This window comes from Megascapheus bottae, chromosome 18, assembly GCF_031878675.1.
Source record: "Megascapheus bottae isolate mThoBot1 chromosome 18, mThoBot2.hap1, whole genome shotgun sequence".
In the NCBI taxonomy this organism is placed as follows: domain Eukaryota; kingdom Metazoa; phylum Chordata; class Mammalia; order Rodentia; family Geomyidae; genus Megascapheus; species Megascapheus bottae.
The window spans coordinates 37,186,155-37,208,660 of record NC_143526.1 but is presented as its reverse complement, the minus strand read 5'-3'; the positions used below and the strand labels follow the sequence as shown (position 1 = coordinate 37,208,660).

The 22,506-nt window shown below is 49.3% G+C and overlaps 1 protein-coding gene across 1 annotated transcript; it reads right to left on the bottom strand.

Annotated features, from left to right (window-relative positions):
• Positions 1-704: 704 nt before the first annotated feature.
• L3mbtl1 (L3MBTL histone methyl-lysine binding protein 1) lies at positions 705-21,582 on the bottom strand. The gene is given in 23 exon segments (XM_090352381.1): positions 705-841; positions 5,346-5,408; positions 5,844-6,001; positions 7,959-8,008; positions 8,116-8,313; positions 8,496-8,595; positions 9,138-9,252; positions 9,627-9,737; positions 9,917-10,002; positions 10,657-10,733; positions 11,059-11,210; positions 13,111-13,203; positions 13,206-13,339; positions 13,660-13,795; positions 14,977-15,081; positions 15,541-15,629; positions 18,978-19,062; positions 19,380-19,395; positions 19,949-20,053; positions 20,254-20,401; positions 20,585-20,726; positions 21,058-21,284; positions 21,447-21,582. Coding segments are annotated over 23 exon segments (2,625 nt in total). The 3' UTR covers positions 705-742.
• Positions 21,583-22,506: the final 924 nt, after the last annotated feature.

Below are 22,506 nucleotides of genomic sequence, written 5' to 3'. Positions count from 1 at the left end.
CAGACTCTAATCATCTGCTCATTCTGCTGGAACCAGGCCTTGGCATGAGTTACTTCAACGCCAAGTAGATCTGAACTGGGAATATTCAAGAAGTATCTTGGCTTTAAATCTCCTCCACTGATGGGCCAAAGGGAGAAAAAACAGCCAGAGACTCCTAATGGGTCACTGATGACATGTTTCTGAGGCTTCCATTTCTAAGTGGGAAGAACCATAGGGTCTGGCTGACCACAGCTAGAGCACTGACCAGGATCCAGGTAGCAGAGAAAGAGTATAAAACCACAGGTGGAGCGGCAAATGTATAATGTGTGTGGCAGGGGCACTTGGTAGGAAGAAAGGAGAGAAGGGTACGTAGAGATGCCAAAGGAAACAGAACCTCAGGTTACAGAACTCCTACCAGGCTTATCGTCACTGCTAAGACAAAACATCTTTCGGTGCCAACTGAGTCAGATGGAGATATGGGGCGCCTGTAATCCACCCCACCAGTCGCCCCCAGCCCAGTCTCACCTTCACTGTGCAACCGAGGCAAACGAGCGCCAGGACTGACAGAAGCAAAGTGCCAGATACCACCTTTCCAAGGCTCCTAGGCTCCCACACATATTCTGGAAATACTTAGCCTCAGGTCAGATAAAGAAGGTGCAGGGGAGGGGCTTAGATGGAGGAATGAGGAACTCAAGTTGGGAAGGAAGCATCAGCCGGAGAGGAAAGCCCGGCAAGGGATGGAGGAGGCGCAGCCCCAGGCCAGTCACTTGAAGGTGTCATCAGCATTTTTGAACATGAGAATGGCGTTATAGATCTTCAAGGCTGGGCCCAGCTTGACGCTCATAATCTTCACAATGTCCGCCTGTGTCAGCAAAAGGAAGGCCTCGCCGTCAATCATCTGAGGGGTCGGGAGAGGGAGGTGGAGAGTGGAGAGGGTGGCCAGGGTTGTGGGGACGGAGGGAAGGAATGACAGGATGTGCATGGGGAGTCGGGAGGGGAGAAAGAAAATGGGAATAAAAGATGTGTCATGGTGGGGGGAAGGGAAGGAGGAGGGAGAGGGGTGGAGGAAGGGCCCGGAGAAAGGAGAAGGGAAGGAGAGAGGAGAAAAGGAAGACAGCCATGGGGACAGAGAAGGAAAGAAAGATAGCCACTGGTTCAACTATGTTACACATCTGCATTCTCTCTCTCTCTCTCTCTCTCTCTCTCTCTCTCTCTCGCTCTCTCTCTCGCTCTCTCTCTGCTGACCAGTCTGAGTTTCAGCTTTTTTTTTTTCCTGCAATATCCTAAACCTGCTGCTGCTCATTGTGGGACTGAGTATAAAATGAAAATGCAAAGCCTATTGCTCCAAAATTTATCATTTCAAGATAGGACAGCGGAGCCTGAGGCCAAGTCCAGGCCTCTTGTAAGTGCAGGGTCTAGGTGAGAGAGGAGCCACAGCCCCTTTAAAGCCAGTCTTGCCCAGACTCTAAGCCATTTCATCTACCTCACAAGTTTCCCAAACTCACTGTGTTTGTGTAATGACCTTGGATTCAGTGTGATTAACATCTTTGAAACATCTAAATCAGAAACAAAACAAATGAACATAAAACAACAACAAGATCATGCTACTGTGGTCCTCACAACATGACCCTTGAAGCCATTGGTTAACATGACTGCTGCTCATAGAGGGACCGGCACATGCCATGTGTACAGCCCAGGTGGTGCAGTACAAGGTATAGCATGTTACCCACTGCCTGTCCGAGAGAGAGTCAGACAGAGACAGAGACAGAGATAGAGATACAGAGAGACACAGAAAGAGAGTGAGAGAAAGAGAGTGAAAGAAAGATCAGAACTTGTATCTAAGCAAGGCTTTGGATCTAGCTCCTATTTTACGGGAAATATAGACAATTAGAAAGGCAAGGTCAGTGAAATACATGAAAACATGACAAAGTCAGAAGTGTATATTCTATGAGATTTCTTTTTTTTTTTTTTTGCGAGTCTTGGGCTTGAGCTTAGGGCCTGAGCACTGTCCTTGGACTTTCTCAAGGCTAGAGCTCTACCACTTGAGCCTCAGCACCACTTCAGGCTTTTTCTATATATGTGGTACCAAGGAATCAAACCCGGGTCTTCATGCATGCTAGGCAAGCACTTTAACCACTAGGCCAAACTCCAGGCCCTATGAGACTTCTTAAAATGTCACACATAGACACATACACACATACAAAGAACACGGACGATGCTAGAAGCTATCTATGCCAGGTGCCAGTAGCTCACACCTGTAATCCTAGCTACTCAGGAAGCTGAGATTTAAGAGACTCTTATCCAGCAGAAAGCCAGAAGTAGAGGCGTGGTTCCAGTGGTAGAGTGCCAGCCAGCCTTAAGTGAAAAAGCTAAGCAAGAATGCGAAGCCCTCACATCAAGCCCTAGAAAGTATTTTAAGAGACATACAACCAAAATCAGTTATGGTGGCCTTATTTGGATCCTGGCTCAAAACCTGTCAAAAACAATGTGGTAGCAACTGGGGAAATTTAAATAAAGCTGGGTATGGAATGATCAGCAGGTGCTATTTTTGGTTTGTCAGTGCAAGAGCCATATTGTGGTTATGTAGAGAAAACCTTTGGTTTCAGAGATGCAAACTAGGGTATTTAGGGGTGCAATATCTTTTTGTTTGTTTTGTTTCTGTCCTGGGGGGCACTTTAGGGCCTGCACACTGTCTTTGAGCTTCTTTTGCTCCAAGTTAGTGCTCTACCTCTTGAGCCACAGCATCACTTCCGGCCTTTTCTGTTTACGTGTTACTGAGGAATTGAACCCAGGGCTTCCTGTATGCTAGGCAAGCACTCTACCACTAAGCCCTATTTCCAGCCTGGGTGCAATATCTTAATGTCTGTAATTTACTTCAAGTTGTTTCATCCCAAACCAGCAGCTATGGTGAAACAACTATGTAAAATGCTGCTAATTGTTTAGGGCTCACATCCTAGGGTAGAGGCAGGGATGGAAGAAGCCAGTTGTAGAGTGGAGAGAGAGAGTGGGAGAAGGAGGCTGAGCAGGCTACAGGCTTGGGGAAAGGATAGCATTCACAGGTTCACGAGCAGGAGCACTGTGCATATTCAGAATTTGGAGCAGCCTTAGTAATTACAAGCTACAGGTATAGATTGAAACATGTGAAGACCTCAGAAACATTACAACGAGCCAAAGACATACATGCAGTCTGACTTCATAGATATGAATTCAAAAACAGGCAGAGCTAATCTGTGGTACTAAAATGATAACGGTCGTAGCCCTTTGGGGTGGAGACCGATTAAGGGGGCCTGAGAAAGGGCTTTCTGGTATGATGGATATAGTTTATATCTGGATGGAAGTGTTGGGTTCAAGTGCATATTGCATAAAACATATGGTGTTAGACTTTATCCACTTTAAGATTAATGCAAGATCAGTGATGCATATAGGAACAAGACAAATTACAGACATCAAGGTAGGCTGGGGGGAGGGGAACCCTCAAAATGGGGCAGAAGCAAGCTGCTAGGCCTGCATTTCATCTCAATTAAAGTCATCTAGGTTGGACTGGAAATGTGGCTTAGTGGTAGAGTGTTTGCCTAGCATGCATAAAGCCCTGGGGTATGATTTCTCAGGACCACATAATCTGAAAAAGCCAGAAGTGATGCTGTGACTCAAGTGGTAGAGTGGTAGCCTTAAGCAAAAGAGGCTCAGGGACAGAGCCCAGGTCCTTAGTTCAAGCCCCAGGACTGGCAAAACAACAATAAGAACAAAACCATTTAGGTGGAAGGGGTGACCCTGATCAAAAGGCGTTGTATTGACAACTGATTTTCTGAATTGCAATCCCATTTGTACAACTATTTAAAGATAATAAAAAAGCAACACCTGGTGGTAGGGGTGCAGCTCAGTTGGTAAAACATGGGCTCAGCACGCACAAGATCCTGAGTTTAAGGTCTCAGATCCAAAACAAACAATAACTACTCCAACCAATGAAAACATCAAACCTCCAACAACAACCTGTGTGGGTGAGAAGCTGCTCAGTGTGTCCCATGTTGGTCAGGACTCACTGGGAACAGGAGGGCAGCTGGGGAACACATGCACGAAGATAGGATTGGCAGGCCAGGGGCAAGGGGAGCCCCTAGAATGCGAATGGAAGCAAGTTGTGCTGGGCCTGGAGGAAGAAGAGCTGTCCACTGCAGGTGGCACAGCTTGGGCAGCAAAGCACACGTTACTTGGGAGGGGGATGCACAGGAAGATGGATGCAGATATTCTTTGTGGGGGGACCTTAAAAAGAACCTCAAAGGTCTTTTCTAGTTGCAAACTACAAACTAAGAGAGTTCTGAGAAAGCTCTTTATTTGTAAGAGTGACCTGTGCACATAAAGTCACAAGGAACACTTATAGAACCTCTCCTGCCCTCACTTGGGCTTTCTGATACAGTGATAGGATTGGTGTATGACTTTATAACATTGCTATACATGTGCACACACCAGTGGCATTGCATCTAATTATACTAGATGTCCTGGTAGAATGACTCACTCCTCATTTCCAGCACTCACCATGGCCCTGCCCTATGGATACTTCAATCTGTCTCCATTATATAAAGATGCAGCCTCAGTGGTAAATTATTTAAATTTAAATTGGGACTCATATAGACCATCTCCAAAGTTGCCATTTTGGCAGTCCTGGGGCTTGAACTCAGGGCCTGGGCACTGTCCTTGGGCTTTCTCAAGGCTAGTGCTCTACCACTTGAGCCACAGCATCACTTCTAGCATTTGTTCTGTATATGTGGTACCAAGGAATCAAACTCAGGACTTTGTGCATGCTAGGCAAGCACTCTACCACTGGGCCACACTCCTAGCTCCCTGCAATTTTTTTAACCTATAGCTGTTTCTTACCTCTATTAATTTTTTGGACCTCTATTTTAGTATGTGTTAGGCCCCTTGCAGTAAACACTTATACCTGTGCCATTCAATAGAATCTTTGTTCTGAGGAGTGTAGTTCAATCAGAGTACACCTGCTTAGCCTGTGCAAAGCTTTCGGTCCCATTCCCAGCACCCCAAGACCCCAAATGTTTCAACTCACTGCCACTGGTGAAACTAAGTTTGAAAACAAGACTGGGCAAAGAGCAGAGAGTGAACAGAATCCTGTCTCTAGGTTGTGTTTTTCCTCCTGAAGATGATGTGAACACGGTAATCTCCAGCCACAGTCCACACCAGGTTCTTCCTAGACCTGTAGATCCTTGTGACTGGTCTTGGCTGTATGGGCAACAGAGACCCCTTAGCATGCATGAAACTCTGGGTTCATCTTCTGGTCAGGGGAGTGCTGGTGAGGGCACCTGTTCCTGCTGCCTCAATGACTTTGTCTCTCTCCCCCGTCTGCACTTGCACCTTACCTCATCTTTGAAGAGGCGTGCTTGGTCCTCGCAACCTGTCAGGGTCTGAACGAAGCCAAAGACCTTGGAAAGCAGAGAAAGTGTGTTGACTAGGAAATGGAGTAGAAATGCAGGGGAAGGGCAGGCTTTTGTACCCTTGGGACTTCTCATCTGGGCTGGTGTTGCTTGTTCCCATTAGCCCCAGAGGATCCCTGCATCTCAGTGCTAGAATGTGGATGAGGGGAGGCCCCTTACGCTTAAGGTCGAGGGTTAAAGACCAAGTCTTCTGCTAGATGTCTAGTTAGGGGGGTAGCACAGTCCCTGCCCATCTACTATGTGTGGCATGTGCGACACTATCTCCTTTGGCCACACAGGGTAGCTAATGAGCAGAAGGGGCAGTCAGGAGTGAAGTCAGAGTGAGGGTCTATCTACCAGAGACTTGCCTCATCAGGTATGGTAAGTGGAAGATGCAGGCAAGAGGGAGAGGAGGAGGCCAAGGGAGGGGGGTAGATATCTTACCTCCTCGATGGTCCACTTGGAGACAGTGGAGGCTGAGATGCCCGCTACGCCTGGCAGGAGCTTACAGTGCTGCTCCCAACACAATGAGAGTGAGCGGTCTGGGTGGGTGGACAAGGCTGACATGAAGAAGGACTGGTGCACGACATCAGGAGGCAGGGCTATGAAGCAGAGGGGAAAGCTGGAGAGCCAGTGTTAAAGACCCCTCACATCCGGGCTACCTGAGACTGCTACCCTCTCTGCTCTGCTCAGAAATCTTGGCCCTGTGGATCTGGTGAATCATGCTGCTCTGCCTGGCTTTTTCTTTGGCAGGCCTGGCTCTGGCCTCCTAGGACTTGACTCAACTTGGCTGTTCTAGCCTCAGCCATCCTGGGGTTTGATCTCAGATCCTTGTACTTATTAGGCAGGGTCTCCACCATCTGAACCACACCTCCAGCCCTGAGACCTGCACTTTCTTACTTGTGTTGTGCTCATTCCCAACTTTCACTAATGTAGCTCCTCTGTGGCCCACTCTCCTCTGTGACTTTTGCTGCTTATCTCAGTGGGCCACCCTCTCCCTAAGCCTCCACCTCACACCAGATGCTTGCTCCTCTGCCCCAAGCCTGAGGATCCTGTTCTAAGCCCCACGAATGGGCTTCTGTGGCCTCTTCCATGCTGCCTTCTATTGGCCAGTACAAATTCAAGACCTACCCAACTCTCTCCCTCCCCGCACCCTCCCCCCACAAGCTTCCTAATCATTTAACAAGTAGCTGCTTTCCCTGCTTCCCTTAACCACCCTCTCCTCTCTTGATCTAATGGGGGCACATCCAGATTTTTCCCAAGGTCCACGAGCACTTTGTCCACCTGGCCATGCTCTCGCCTCTCATCCACTGAGTGTAGACTTCTTCACACCTTGGAGAAGACCTGGAGACCACAGCCAGATCACTGAGAGTTTCCCCTGATCTTTCTTCTCAGAGCACAGCCAGGCTCTCACAGGCAGTCACAGTGTCCTAAAACGGCTCCAATAACTCTTTCAAGCTGGGCGCAGTGGCTCACACCTGTAATCCTAGCTACTCAGGAGGCTGAGATCTGAGGATCAAGGTTCAAAGCCAGCCTGTGCACCAAAGACCATGAGAGTCTTAGCTTCAATTAACATCTAGAAAATGGGAAGTAGAGCTGAGGCTCCAGGGGTAGGGTGGTAGCCTTCAGCTGAAGAGCTCAGGGACAGTGCCCAGGCCCAGAGATCAAGTCCCATGACTCACAAAAATAAATATAAAAATAAATAAAACTCTTTCAAACAATGGGCAGCCAAATCCTGTGCCACCAGGCGTCTTTCCCATGGGACATTCACCAGCACATCTTGAGCCTACATGGAGAATGTATGTGAAGCTTCTTCTCCAGAAGGGTAGTGGTAATCAATGTCCCTTTTGGGCCCAGGGCCATTTGCCACAGTGGTGGGGGCAGGATGGGGAGCCTGCAGAGGTTACTCTGTCTTTGAAGTGCTTCTGTGCTTTTGTGAGTCCTTCCTCCCCTCTTTAAACACAGTCTCAGTCACTTTTTAGTCAGCTAGATGTCTTAAAAACTCTACACAGTTGGTCAGGGCGCCCTCTGGAGGTCAGATTTCAATTCTGCAATGGTTGCTGACCAGTGATAAATGGTGCACAGAAATGGGGTCTACTACAATCTGATCCTCTGAATCCCACTTCAGTCTGATCCTCTGAGTCCCTCTTCAGAGGTCCTGGAGGCCAGCCAAAGACCTCATCACTCAGGCCTGAGGCTGCAGGAAGAGTTTTCTATCTCCACCAAGAAAAAAACACTATGAAGCAGCAGCAGGAGGGAATCAGGCTAGAGACTCAGCAGTAACTCTACCTACAGATAGTGTGCCAGGCACTCAGATTGTCCAACTTAGGCCTCCCACCACACCATGAGGCAAGAACTATCATCATCTGCATGTGACAAGTGAGGGATGCTGAGGCTCAGGAAGTCTGAGACACCAGAGATGCTCATGTTCCAAAGACAGAGCATACAAGCACACAGACCCTAAGGCAGCCCTCTGCAAGCCAAGGAGAGAGGTTTACAAACACCAATCCTGTGCACTTGGTGCCCACTTGAGAGGGTGTGGGGAGGGCCTACACTTACTCTGGAAATCTTCCTGTGGAATCTTGCGATACTTTGGAGGACGTCCAATCCTGGAGAGAGAGGAACCAGGCCCGCAGCAGGGGATCAGTGGTTGGCTGGAGAAGACAGGAGGCCCCGCACTCAGGAAGCCCAGGCCCTGATTCCCTGGCCTTCTCACCGGCCGTGATGGCGAGGCTTCTTCCTAGGGGACAAGCTTGGGAGGTTCCTCTTCCGGGCTGAGGCCTCAGAATCAGACAGATCTGCTTTCAGCCGGCTCTGGTTCCTCTCGGCCAGTGGGCAGCCTGAGAGGCAATGGTGAGCTGTGAACTTGCCTGTGACGTGACCAGAGCCATCACAGCCAGGAGTTGGACATCTCCTGGGGAAGAAAGTCAAACACATGGCATGAATGCAGCTCTTGAGGGAGCATCACAACTCATCACCTTCAAGGCCCAGGTGGGCTCCATCTGTCTCCATGGAGCCCCTCCCCAACTCTGGCCCCCTTTACAAGGTCTTAGCAAACTATGCCTGAGGGTCTCTGGGAAGGAGGCCTGCACTCACCGCTGGTGAAAGTTGTACTTGGAGGGCCTTGTAGGAGGCAGGCTCCTGTAGCTGACGGGGGAGCAGTCCCCAGGGGAAGTAGAGCTGGAATCTCTGGGTCCTGGAGGGGGCAGGGAGAGAAGTTGGCATAGGGTCCTAGAGGCCAGAAACATGACCTCTAGAATGTAGGAGGTCAGCTCAAGTAGGAAGGACCTGAGCCAGGCTGGGCCCCCATCCTACCACAGGACATCACTTGACTTGGGTAAAGAAGACTGCAACGTGCAGCCATGCCCTCAGTCTCTGGGTTTAATTCTTGCTTAGTACATAGACAGTCGTGGGCAGGAAACTGGATTCTGGAGTTCACTGTGGGTTTAGCAGGTTATAGGAAGGAAGTGTTGTCAGGGGTTGGTGGGAGGGAAAAAGGCAGTGTCGTGGGGGCCAGGAATGCAGCCTAGTGGTAGAGTGCTCCCCTAGCATGCACAAAGCCCTGGGTTTGATTCCTTGGTACCACATACACAGAAAAAGCTGGAAGTGGTGCTATACTGTGGCTCAAGTAGTTGAGTGCTAGCCTTGAGCTAAAGTGCCCAAGGACAGTGCCCAGGCCCTGAGTTCAAGCCCCAGGACTGGCAAAAAAAGAAAAAGACAGTGTTGTGGGGTACCCACGGAGAGGAGGCTCCAGGGGGTGTCCTGTCTTGGAGCACCAGCCTGCAGGGTGGATGTCTGGATGGTCAGCATCGATCCAGAAATCATAGTTGTGATTCCAGCCATCAAAGTGGAGCTGCAGAAGGAAAGTCTTTGAAGGTCAGGTATTTCCCTCACAGTGGTCAGTGGGGAGGCCCTCGAGGCTGTGGGAGTCTCTCCCTATCCCTTGAACCATGACAATGGGGTCCTGGATTGGAAAAACCAGTCATTGGTCTTGGCCCTCTTTTTTTAGGACTTCAGTGTATAAATGACTAGTAACTCTAATCAATCTCTGGGTAGGATTAAGACTTATTAGGCTCATCTTACAGATAAGAAGATTAACTCTCAGAGAAGACAAGCCCACAAAGATCAGCAATGAGGAGAGAATGGCTCATGCCAAGCTTTTACCAGTCTATAGCATTTCCGCCCAAATGACCTGTCTTCTCCCCTACCCTAGGGTCCCAGAACCACCTTTATCCGATGGTCCTCCACATCCTCCACACTGGCCACCCGAATCAAGGACGGGTTCCTGCGGTCCACGGCCTCCAGCTTCATATTGACCAGGAAGTTGTGAGGGGGGCGCTGCAAGAGGACAGTTGCTTTCATGCCAAGACTCAACTCAGGAGAGCGGAGAAGGGAGTCCATGTACTATGCTCAAGAAATCAGTTGCCCAACCATCAGTGGGGAGGCAAAAGCCCCATATTAGCTGGCTGAGAGCTCCTGCTCCCTGAGCTCAGTTCTAAGGGGAGCATCACACTCACCGTTTTGAAGGCCCAGGTGGGCACAGCGGAGGTCCCAGTTTCTTCTAGATATTTCTCCCAGCAGAAGCTATCGGGGTCTGGGTAGTCTGGAGAAGAGGGAAGAGGAATGTCTCTCCACCCAGGTGACTAGGGAAAATCTTTGCCCCCCACCCCAGGCAGAAATGCAAGCATAGAAGAAGGAGCAGAGACCCTACCTAGGAATTGGGTCCTGGGGAGAATCAAAGCATTCACTACCTAAGGGCTCACAGGCCTGTCTGGGAACCACAGTTCCCATCATCTCTACTCCCTTTCAGTCCCATTGCAGCAGCTATTTCCCTGGGGCCAGAGACCCTCCAGGGAGGAAGACTTTGCTTACTTTGCTTTGGACCCCATGTCTGCTGAGGTGAGTCACTTAAGTTCCCCTTAAGTCTACCCAGGGTCAGTGTTTGACATGATACTCAAAACATAAAAGTAAATCAAGGGGTGGGGTACTGGTAGTGGCTCACACCTGTAACCCTAGCTACTTAGGAGGCTGAGGTCTGGGGATCCGGGTTCGAAGTCAATCTGGGTAGTCCGTGTGAGTCTTATTTTCAGTTTAACTACCAAAGAGTGGAGCCTTGGCTAAAGTGGTAGAGTGTTAGCCTTCAGTGTGTGTGCACGCACACACACACACACAGATTCTCAACAAGTTGGCCAAGAAGAGGCCACTGATAAGGTGTTGATGAAGGGTAGGGGAGTGAGGAGGTGGGCTGCAGTATCACCTTGTGGAGGGGTGAGGGGCTTTCCTTGCTTCTGGCACCAGCCCACGGGGTGGATGTAGGGACTACTGGGATCACACCTGAAACCCAAGAATGCATCACTGCTCACTGTCCAAGAGAAACACAGAGGGCTGGTCAGCCACACAGTGTAGTTTCAGGTAGCTGACAAGGGTCAGAAAACTGCCACATTGCCTGTAATATCTAGGGGAAAGTCTTGGTGAAGCACATGATGCTGAGGTGTGTGTCTTATGACACAGCTCAGGTCGTTACTCCCAGCCAGCACAGGATCGGAATGCTATGAGTGGGGTGATAGGAACCCACCAGTACCTGAGCTATGAGAGGGGTTTTGCCCTTGCCACCCCCTCTCCTTGCAGATCAAGTCTAGGTTCCCCCCACCCCCACTACCAGTAGTCGTAAGTATCGTCCCAGTTGTCAAAGTGCACCAGGAAGCGGCTGTCCACCACGTCAGTCACACTGGCCACGCAGACGAGCGATGGGTTCATGCGGTCAACGGCCTCCAGCTTCATGCCCACTTGGAAGCCCAGGGGTGGAGGACTCTAGGGGTAACAAGAGGGCTGCCACGGCCGGGGCTAGGTCTAGCAAGAGCTAGCCCAGAGCCCACTGCTGAACACAGGCTCAAGTTATCTAGGAGGTCTGCCTGGGAAGTGAAGGAGTGAGAAAGGGAGAAATAGGCTACAAATAAGGGTTCTTTCAGGGCAGAATTATAAGCCAAGAGTCTAGGCCATTCAGGGACTTCTGGTGCTTTTATCCATATAGTCTGGCAGGCTGAGGACAAGTCCCCATAAGGGAACAAGCCTGGCCTGGCTTGGCCTGAGACAGGCAGTGGGGAAGGAAGCACTGGCAAGTTCTTTCCTTAAAGGATGTAGGGAGTGGAGAGGGAACCAGTAGTAACTGGGCATCTGCCATATTCCAAACAGAAGACCTCCACCTCCACCTGTCCAAAAGACATCACCCCCCCCGACATGTTTTCAATGATTCTACAAGATTATTGTTCTCATTTTACAAGTTAAATAGTTTGACACAAAACACAATGTGAGTCAATAGCAGGGTCAAGATTTAAATCTTGGCCAACCACCAGTAGCTCACATCTATAACCTTAGTTACTCAGGAAGTTGAGATCTGAGGATCACAGTTTGAAGTCAGTCTGGGAAGTTAAATCGGTAAGACTCTTACCTCCAAAAGGATGGAGAGATGGAGCTGTGGCTAAACAGAAAAGATATGGAGAGACAGAGCTGTGGCTCAAGGGGTAGAGGGCTAGCCTTGAGCAAAAGAAGCGGAAGGACAGTGCCCAGGCCCTGAGTTCATGTTCCAGGATTGGCAAAAAGAAAAAAGACTGTGCTACTTGTCACAGAAACAGGAGGGCCACCTGTGAACCTGCAATAATAGGCTCTGGGGTTGGGCTAGGGTAGAAGACTAAGTCTACCTGAACAGCATGGTGGCACAAAGGGACTTGAATCTTTTATTAAGTGTGTGTGTGTGTGTGTGTGTGTGTGTGTGTGTGTGTGTGTGTGCACATGTACATGGTGCTGGGGATTCAACTCAGAGCCTCATGCATGATGAGTAGACGAGTGGACGTTATCATTTACCTATACTGCCAATACAAATATCTTCAATAAGGACTCCCTATATTTTTTTCAGATTCTTTGCATTGGATTGCAGGAGATATTTGTTAATGCTGCCAGCTGTTTTTGAAGAGGTTAAGAGATTGTTAGGAATGAAAACCAAGAGTCACAATGTTAGCAGAAAAGAAGTTTGTGGAATAGACTTTAACTTTATACAAAGGACTGAAGAATGAAAAGAAAAACTAGTGCCATGTAAGTGCCCAGGCTGAGGCAATGGGCCTGAGACTCCTGGACATGCATGGAGAATCCTGCAGTAGGGAAGGGCTATGGCTTGAGTGTGTTCCCCAACGGACTCCTATGCTAGACGTATGGTACCCAATGAGATGGTGTTGAGAGGTAGAGAGAATTAGGTGTGTGGGGGGGGGTGAGGCGGGAGAGGTATTAATGTAGTTTAGTGCCCAGGCTGGTTTTAAATCTCGAGCCTCAGATCTCAGCCTCCTGAGTAGCTAGGATTACCAGTGTGAGCCACCAGCGCCTGGCTATTAATGTAGTGCTGGAAGAACCTTGGTTAGTTCCCTAGAGAGTGAATCCTTATTTGAACAATTAATCAATACAAGCAGATAGTCCTGGAATCCCTCTGACTACTAAACTTACCCTTCGGATCTCTGATCACTCCTGTATGCATTCCCATCACTGAGGTGCCATTAGCCTCCAGAATCATGAGCTATACATATCTCTTTTGTTTAGACATGATCTAGTCTTGAGTATTTTATCATAGCAACAGAAAATGAGATAGGACAGGGTGGGTAGAAGGAACCAGCCCCTGCCCTCCCCTCCCTGAGTGCTGACCCTTGGCTCTGTGCAGCTGTTCCACCTGACAAGATTGACCAGAAACCTGAGAGCACCAGAAGATGAGCTCTTTTGTAGTGAGTCAGATCCCCTGGGCAGGCTGTGGTGACTCTAGCCTGGGGGTCTGGGGGGTGACATCCACTCTCCCTCAGGGGCACTCACATGGCTCTGGCTCACAAACAGGTGCTTGGGGGCCGCCTGAGCTCTTGTGCTGCGCAGGTACTGGCTCCAGCTGAACTCTTCCTCCTTGTAACCTAGGCCCCTCGTGGGGGAATGACAGAGCGCTGTGCAGAGGCTAGGCTGTGCTGAGGGGACCCCACACTGAAGCAGCAGATTTGGGTGGGCCTGAGGACCCCTCACAACCCTCATGGGACCACCCCCCTTGCCAAAGCAGGGCAGGAGCAGAGCGAGCATGTAAAGGTCTTCTCCCCTGACTCCAGGGTAGTCACATGAGAAGGTGATAGAGTGGCTGACAGGACTGGCAATCTGGGGAGCTGGAAGTGAGGACTGATGGGGAAGAAGAGAGGATCTGGGGAACTCACTGCCTCCCAGGACTAACCTGGGCAAGCCTTACCTTTGGGAGGTTGCAGCTTATGCCCAGTCTTCTCAAACCAGCCAGCAGGATGAATGTCAGGGGAGTTGGCATTGACCCAGAAGTCATGGCACTCAGAATACCCATCGAAGTGTAGTCGGAGGCGGTAGCCACAAACCTGGGCCCATGAAAGGATCACAGCGACTCCCGTGGCAGCAGGAGATTCAGCACCTGACCCTTGCCTCTCCTAGCCCAGCCTGTGATCTTAAGGCCCTTGACACTGACAGGTTCCCGACCCCTTTCCCTTCCCTCTCTCCTCCTCTTCTCCCATTCTCCCTCCTCTTCTTCATGTTCCAGTCTTGGATTCTGTCCCAAGCATCTCACTCATCCTATATCAAGGCCAGTTCATGTCCTCAAGAGCCTTGAATATTGGGTGCAGGACAGATGGACTCCTGCCCTCCTGTGCCCTGGATGGGACTTGATCATAGGCTTGAGACTGCTCAGGACCCTTAATAGCCTTTCTTCTGCTATCTCCTTTCACTGCTCTCCACTTGGACATCCGCTGTAGGGTCCCTTTGGCTAATGGCTTGAGTTCCATCACTCAGTTCAGTTACACTCTTCAGTGTTCATTAATGGGTAAGTCCAGAACCTTGGCCCACTTAGTGGCTTGTTTCTTCTGTTTCTCTCTCCTCTGTCTGTCTGTCTGTCTGTCTGTCTGTCTGTCTGTCTCTCTCTTTTTCTTTGCCAGTCCTGGGACTTAAACTCAAGGTCTGAGCACTGTCCTTGGGCTTTCTCAAGGCTAGAGCTCTACCACTTAAGATATAGCAGCACTTCTGGCTTTTGTCTATCTTTGTGGTACCAGGGAATTGAATCCGGGCCTTCATGCATGCTAGGTGAGCACTCTACCACTAGGCCAAATTTCCGGCCCACTGCTTCTCTTCTTAATGGTAGTGGCCATTGAACTCAGATTCTGGCACTTGACACCAATGTGTCACATCCCAATCCTCATTATGCCCAAAGTTCCTTTCTCAAGGCTGGCAAGGGAAGCCCTTCCTCTAGGCTGTTTCTGCCTCCTCAGGCCAAATGAGGCTCTTTCCTCTGCCACCCCATGGCATGTCACTGACCTGGAATCTGTGAGCTCCTATAGGACAAGGACTCAGCTTGACTTCCCCTGGAGAATCTATCCTCAAGAATGAACTATAATATTTCATCTGTAACATGCCCTGTAGTATTTCATCTAGTTTAAACTTAGTTTCTTCTACATGGCAACTTAATCCTTTGCAAGACTAGGACCCATCCCCCCCCGCCCCTCTACACTGTGCGACATCGTCAGATGGATATGAGCCAGCCCCTGCTCACCTCGGCCACCGTGAGGATGAAGTACATGGATGGGTGCTGAGGGTCAATGCCTTCCAGCTTCATACCCACTTTGAAGCCATTCTTGCTGTGAGTGACCGCCTGTGACTGTCAACGCACAGAGTGGAGAGGACCCAGCTTCCATCCAGCCTTATCCTTGCCTGGGGAGCTTGGGGTGAAGGAACTGCCTTTAGGCCCCACCCTCCTGGTGTTCCCAAAGGGGCAGCTTGTCTATGGAATTGGTCGCGCAGGGATCCAGAAAGGAATAGAAGAGCTGAGAGGCAGGACAGGATTAAAAACCTCCTCTGGCACAACACACAGAAAGGTCAGTGATGTGGCTGAGTAAAGGCACCAGATTCAGAAACCTGCAGATCCAGCAACTGGGTGAACCTGGGTGTACCTCCCCATTTCTTCTCATCCTTGAAGCCCCTGATCCTGCCTGCGGCATCTACCAGCCTCTTCCCTGTCCATTCTGCCAGGCAGACAGAGAACACCAGAAGGTCTGAGTCTGTGGCGGTCCTTGGACTAGGAAGACAGGATCTTTCTAAATGGAAATGCTCAACTCACGTCCTGGAAGAGGTTGATGGGGGCGGTGATGGCCTTCTGTTCTGCCAAGTAGGACTCCCACGACCAGCCCTCCTTCTTCTCACCTGATGCTGCAGAGAAGAGACAGACAGGGTGACTTCAGGGCTGCTCCTGCTGCAGGGCTTTCCTCAGTTCCTCTTGTCTGAGCTCTATAGTAACCTTCAAAGCAAACCCATCAGAAACCATATGTACCCTGTGTTCCTCTTTCCCATGATGGCGCCAGGCACAGGGGTGGCTCAGTCTCAGATGAAGGCCTGGAGTTCGGTCCATTCTCCCACGTCCCGATCCCCACGCCACTGTCAGAAGTCTAGCACTTTACGCTTGACTCACAGCTCCATTTTCAGCTTTTTTTTTTTTTTGCCAGTCCTGGGCTTGAGCTCAGGGCCTGAGCACTGTCCTTGGATTTTCTCAAGGCTAGAGCTCTACCACTTGAGCCTCAGCACCACTTCTGGCTTTTTTCTATGTATGTGGTACCGAGGAATTGAACCCGGGTCTTCATGCATGCTAGGCAAGCACTTTAACCACTAGGCCAAATTCCCAGCCCCTATTTTCAGCTTTTTGCTGGTTAATTGGATATAAGCAGCTCATGGAGGTTCCCGCCTGGGCTCCTGTGATCCTCAGGTCTCAGCCTCCTCAACAAAGGATTATAGGCCTGAGCCACCAGTGGTCAGCTCTTCATGTTTCCTTTCTTATAAACTTTCCTATTACCTTCACAATGATGAGGACACGTATAAAAAAAAAAGAAAAGAATAACTATTAAGAAGAGAGTCCAATTATGTCTTTCTAAGGTAATTATGAAAGAATGGGGATGTGGCTCAGCGGTAGAGAACTTGCCGTGTGAGGTGATAGGTTCATCCCAGCATTGCAAAAAGTAAAGAATAATATATAAAAGCCACTGTAAGGCAACAGAAGAGGAATCTGCATCTGAAAAGACTATGAGGAGTGATGAGTTGATCCTAGGGAATGCTACTGCAGACACTTGATCTAGATACCGACAGAATGAGATACCACATGACAATGGTGAATGACATCTGTTCAAATTATTAGAATAGCTATTAATAACTAAATCAGTTGTAAAGAGTTTTTGATGGCATGTCAGAAAATGATATTTTTACCCAAAAGGTTAGCTGAAAAGATGAAGGAGCTATTTGAAAGAGGAGGCTTGAATTATACATGTGTTATACATTAGTAAGTCTTAAACGATTAGAACACTCCAGCAACTCTAGATGTGCCAGATAAACATCTTAAGTCATAATGTAAATTTCTCCCTACTAACATAGTTTCCTCACATAGAGAAAAAAAAAGGAAAACCATAGAGGGGGAGGAAAACACTGAGAAATCAATGTCACACCAACATTCATTGAGATAGTAAATGAGTAATAAACTTTGGGCTGATACTGTAGCTTGGTTGTAGAGTGCTTGCCTAGTATGTATGAAATCCTGGGTTCAATTCCTACTACTGAAAAAAAAGAGATAACACTGTACTAGCGAACACTGTACAGCTCAGCAATAATAACATTGATTTATACATTTGTTTTTGTAAATTAAGACAGAGCAGTTAGACCACGGAAGAAAGACACAATCTCTTTCCTCACTGTGTAAATCTATGAGGCCATAAGCCAAAGAGAGCCAAGTATTAAGACTCTGAAATGACTGCTTACGGGAGACAGGGATAAAAATTTGATTTGAAGGGCCCAGAGTTTGGCCTAGTGGTAGAGTGCTTGCCTAGCATGCACAAAGACCCAAGTTTGATTCCTCGGTACCACATATATAGAAAAAAGCAAGAAGTGATGCTGTGACTCAAGAGGTAGAGCTCTAGCCTTCAGAAAACCCAAGGACAGTGCTAAGGCCCTGAGTTCAAGGCTCAGGACTGGCAAAAATTTTTTATTTGGAGCCAGATGCTGGTAGATTATAGCTGACACCCTAACTAACCAGGAGGCTGAGATCTGAGAATCATGGTTTGAAACTAGCTTGGGCAAGAAAGTCCAAGAGACTCTTATCTCTGATTAAGCACAAAAAAGCTATGTAGAGCTATGGCTCAACTGGCTAGTCTTGAGCAAAAAAACTCAAGGACAGTACCCAGTTCCTGAGTTTAAATCCCAGGAATAACACACGCAGACAGACAAAATAATTGATTTGGCTCTGGTGGGCAGAGATTGAAAGGGAAAATATAACCTTGGACATAGCCCAAATCCTCTGGCTCTAAGTGATCCACTGAGGTAGGATGATGAACTCATCTTTTGGACCTTCCTGAGATGGGACAGATAGTGTCTCATGCAAACGAACTGAAGTCCAAGAGGAATTATCAATGTACTAATCATCTACTTGAGCAAACTTTAATTGAGAACCTATTCCAAACCAAACTTTAGGCTAAGAAGCTGGGATGTAATGGAACCAACTCAGAGCCTAATGTGGTGGCTCATGCCTATAATCCAAGCTACTCAGGAGGCTGAGATCTGAGGATTGTGGTTCAAATCCAGCCTGGGCACTTAAGACCATGAGATTCTTATCTCCAATTAACCATTAGAAAACCAGAAGTGGCTCAAGGGAGTAAGGCCATAAGCCTTCAGCTGAAGAACTCAGGGACAGTACCAAGGGCCAGAGTCCAAGCCCCATGACTGACAAAAAAAAAAAAAGTCAGAATAAAGCTGGGCATTGATGGCTCTCATCCTTGTAATCCTAGCTCAGGAAGCTAAAGTGGTGCAAAGCCAATTGGGGCAGGAAAGTCCATGAGACCCTTATCTCCAGAAAATTGGAGGTAGCTCTGTGGTTTAAAGTGATAGAGTGCTGGCCTGGAGTGAAAAAGCTCAGAGGCAGTGCTCAGGCCCTGAGCTCAGCTCCGCAACTGACAAACAGAAAACACAAGGCCAGAATAGAGAACCAATAGCAAGGTCAAACCAATGACCAGTGTGGGCTTGCCTAGACCAGCAAAGAAATATAATATCAGGCCAGGAGTTTGGCCTAGTGGTAGAGTTGCCTAGCATGCACAAAGACCCGGGTTCAATTCCTTGGTACCACATACATAGAAAAAAGCCAGAAGTGGTGCTAAGGCTCGAGTGGTAGAGCTCTAGCCTTGAGAAAGTCCAAGGATAGTGCTTAAGCCCTGAGATCAAGCCCAGGACTGGCAAAAAAAAAAGAGAAATGTAATATCATGTGTTGGCAAAAATCCAGCTCAAATCTTCATATACTGAAACCAAGATTTTGGTGGCAATGATGCCTACTCACAATTAAATAACAAAGAAAAAAGAAACACATGATATAACCATCAAGAACACTGGTATACAATTCAGCAACGCTCTCTCACTGTCTTTCTTTCACGTATCCTAACTGGTGAGCATCTATGTATGTATCAAATTCTATCACAACCATAACCTCCCCTCCAACCTCCCACCAGACACACACACACACACACATCGTACCAGGTTGAGTGCTGCTCCATTCTTCACTCTCTGGGGTGGTAGTAGTGGTGGCTTGTCTCTCTGGATCCTTTCCGTCTCGCTTCTCCTGTAGAAGATAAGCCTGTTTTTAGCTTCCTGTTCTCCGCAACTGAGGTGGAGGCTCAGATTTTTGATCCTACACTTTCCCAGGCTCTTAGATATATCATGCACTCTTCTCAACAGGTAGAATTCCTTCTAGGCCACCCAGTAGTAATAGCACCAGTGGGTTAGTTGGTACCATGGCACAGGTAAGCACCAAATCCCCAACCCTCCAGTTATATACCCTGACAAACTCGTATTCCCAAGCAGGAAACTAAGTATATAAATACTTGCTCTGTGTTGATTTTGCCTGCCTAGCAGATGCTTTGTGCTGTCTATTCCCACTTCTGCAGCTGGAGGTCTATGTTTCCTAGCTTCTTGCCTTGGTTCTAGACTTCAGGAACAGAATTTTCCACCTCACACACACATCCACTTTGGGGCCAATAATAGGAATGTGCCTTAACTGTGACATTAAGCTGACATGGGAGCAATTTATTTATTTCTCAATCAAGATTAATCTATTTATTTCTCTCCAATCAAGTATAGGACTTGAGGACTGGGAATGTGGCTTAGTGGTGGAGTGCTTTCCTAGCACAAATGAAGCCCTGGGTTTAATTCCTCAGTATCATATAAACAGATAAAGCCAAGTGGTACTGTGGCTCAAGTGGTAGAGTACTAGCCCTGAGCACAGAGAGGCTCAAGAACAGAGTGCAGGTCCTAACTTCAAGCCCCAGGACTGGGGGGGGGGGGGGGAGGACAGGACTTGATCCCAGATTGGATCTAAAATCAGGATGAGTTATAATGGGTACCTATATAGCCCCATGTCTTGAACTCATCAGGAAATGGGAGCTGAGGAATGGGCTATGGCCTCCCCCTTCCCTCTCCAGTGAGACCTTCTTCCTACCATGGAAGACTCGGATTCCTCTGATGGGCTCTGGTATTCCCTGTGCCTCCTCTTCTTCATGGGTTTCAGGAGATCAGATACATCTGTGCAGCCTGTGTTCTCCACGATGACCGACCTGAGGGAAGAGCTGCCTCAGGGAAAGCAGCACCCGTCATCGTAGCCACGCGCGAGGCTGAGATCTGAGAATCGATCACGGTTGGAAACCAGCCTAGGTAGGAAAGTCCATGCACCACTCTGCCTCCCTCCTAAGCCTGAGCAGGAATGGGACTTTGAGGGCTGAAGGCAGAGCAAGTAAGGCTGCCACCCTCTCCTTACCGCTCCTGGAACAGCTGAGGACAGCCGTTGTTGGAAGAGCCACGATCTGGGCAGGTACCCTGAGGCCCACACGCCTGGCACCGACAGGTGCTGTGATCCTCGGTGGGATCCCGAGGGGGCACTTCCGGAGGGTCCTGAGCGGGGTCCCCTGTGGGGGCCAAAGGGGCCTCAGGGCTCCCACCACTTTGCAGCCTCACCATGGTCCCTTCTCAGTGCTTGGTAGACCCCCACCCCCAGCCTTCTCCACCCTCCAGCCCAGGGTCCTCAGGAAAGCCCAGGCCTTGCCCACCTGCACAGTGCCCAGCTCAGAACCCAGGTATCCAGCTCCTACCGGGATGCTGGGTGCTCGGATCACCACCTCTTGCAGGGACCCCGCCATCTTCATATTCGGTCAAGCCTTGTCGCCGCCGCTCGGGGTTCAGTGGTTGCTCCACTCCCACCATTTTCAGCGGCGTATACTCGCTTATCCGAAACTGGGGCGTGGGAAAGTCTGAGGATGGTGACCCCTGGACCAGCCCTCGAACCTCCTGGGAGCCGTACAGTCTCCCAACCCCTCACACTACCTCATGCTCCCTCAGGCCTGGCCCCGCCCTCCCCAAGCCCCGCCCCCAGGTACCTTCACGACAAGTCCCAAGGTGCCTCACTCTAAGCTCCGCCCCTAGGGCCTAAGTGAGCTTCAACTTAAGCCACGCCCCGAAAGCCCTGCACTCGCAGCACTAACCAATCCCAGGGTTCTGCATCTCTGCCAACTTAGCCTAGGACCCGCCCCTTGGCCGTTTCTAGCCAATCCCTGTGGGCACTAACCCGTAGGCCACTCCCAGGGGGCGGGGCCGAAGGCTCCGTCCATTCCAGCAGCCGTAATGTGCTGGCACTAGAGTTGGGTCCGGGGCCAGCATTCATCTGTGGCAGAACGGTGGCTGTCACTGGTTCGCTGCCAGACCCTCGCTCCAGGGTGCCCACCTGGATTGGCTCCCGGGAGAAGCAGGACACATCCAGGGTCCTACTGGGCAGGCCAAGTGTGGCCGAGGTGGCTGTGAGTGGATATACAGAGACATGGTAGCACTGGTGAACCTAGTGGCCCTGCCTCCATCGTGCCACGCATGTGTACATAGGCAGGCAGGTGAAAAAAGGCAGATGTAAGAAAGTGAGCAGATACGGAAGTGCTATTTCTCAAGATACCTTAATTGACCTACCTGGAAGGATGAAGGCTGTTGGGGGAAGGTGAGGGCCAGAACCTGAATTGTCTCTGGCCACCAGGTGCAGGCTGACCTCCCCTGTGGAAGGGCCCTTCAGTGTCCTTAGCATCTCCATTTCTGCATGACCCTCCATCCTGGTGGATTACAAGTCCAATGCAGGAAGCCTCAGGGTGATCAGGAGGGGACCTCTGCTACAAAAGCAATGGAAATGGGAAGGAAGGTAGAGCTCAAGCCAGCAATCTGGCTGAGGAAGCCCTCAGTCCTGAGGAGAGGAGGGTATCCTAACACCAGCATAGGTCTGTCTCCTGGCTCCACTTCAGTCATTGTAAAAGCTCTAACCAGGCCATGCAACCCCACCCTCTCTCTGTGAGGATGGGCAGGGTGGCCTGGGTGGGGGACTTGTCAGACAGTGTGTGCTCTTGCAAGTTTACATTCTCAGTGCTGGTACTATAGGCATTCACCACCAAATCTAATTCCAAATTCACACATACCCCCACCTCCCAGTGGTATCCAAATTGGACTCCATTTCAGCCCCAGTAGTAACATTCTCTTTTTTCTGGAAGGTTCTCCTTCATTCAAGTTCATCCCAGGAGGAAAATGGCATGGGGGGGTACTCAGAAACACACATCACACTAGTGTTTATAGCTGAGACAGTGGCAGAATCCTGATTATGTTCTTTCATGTTCACTACCCACTATTCCCCCCAACCCCAAGCAAAAAGTTGACACCGACACACCTGTTGCATGTATTTGTGAATCTAAAGATGGGGCAGGGTGAGAACACTAAGCTAGAGGCATTAGGCATTTCATAGAGGTGGACTACCTTAAAAGAAAAAATTAGAAAGACCTACTAGTGTAACAAATATACTCAGAAATGAACATTGACACCAAAAACGTGCTGCCTACTGTTTCAGTGCCTTACCAGTACTGCTGGGATTTTGTGCAATGATGAAAATGTCCTTCCTATACCTTCGCTGTCCAACATTGTAGCCACTAACCACATGTGGCTACTCAGTACTTTAAATGTGACTCCTGAGACTAACTGAACTAGTTTATTT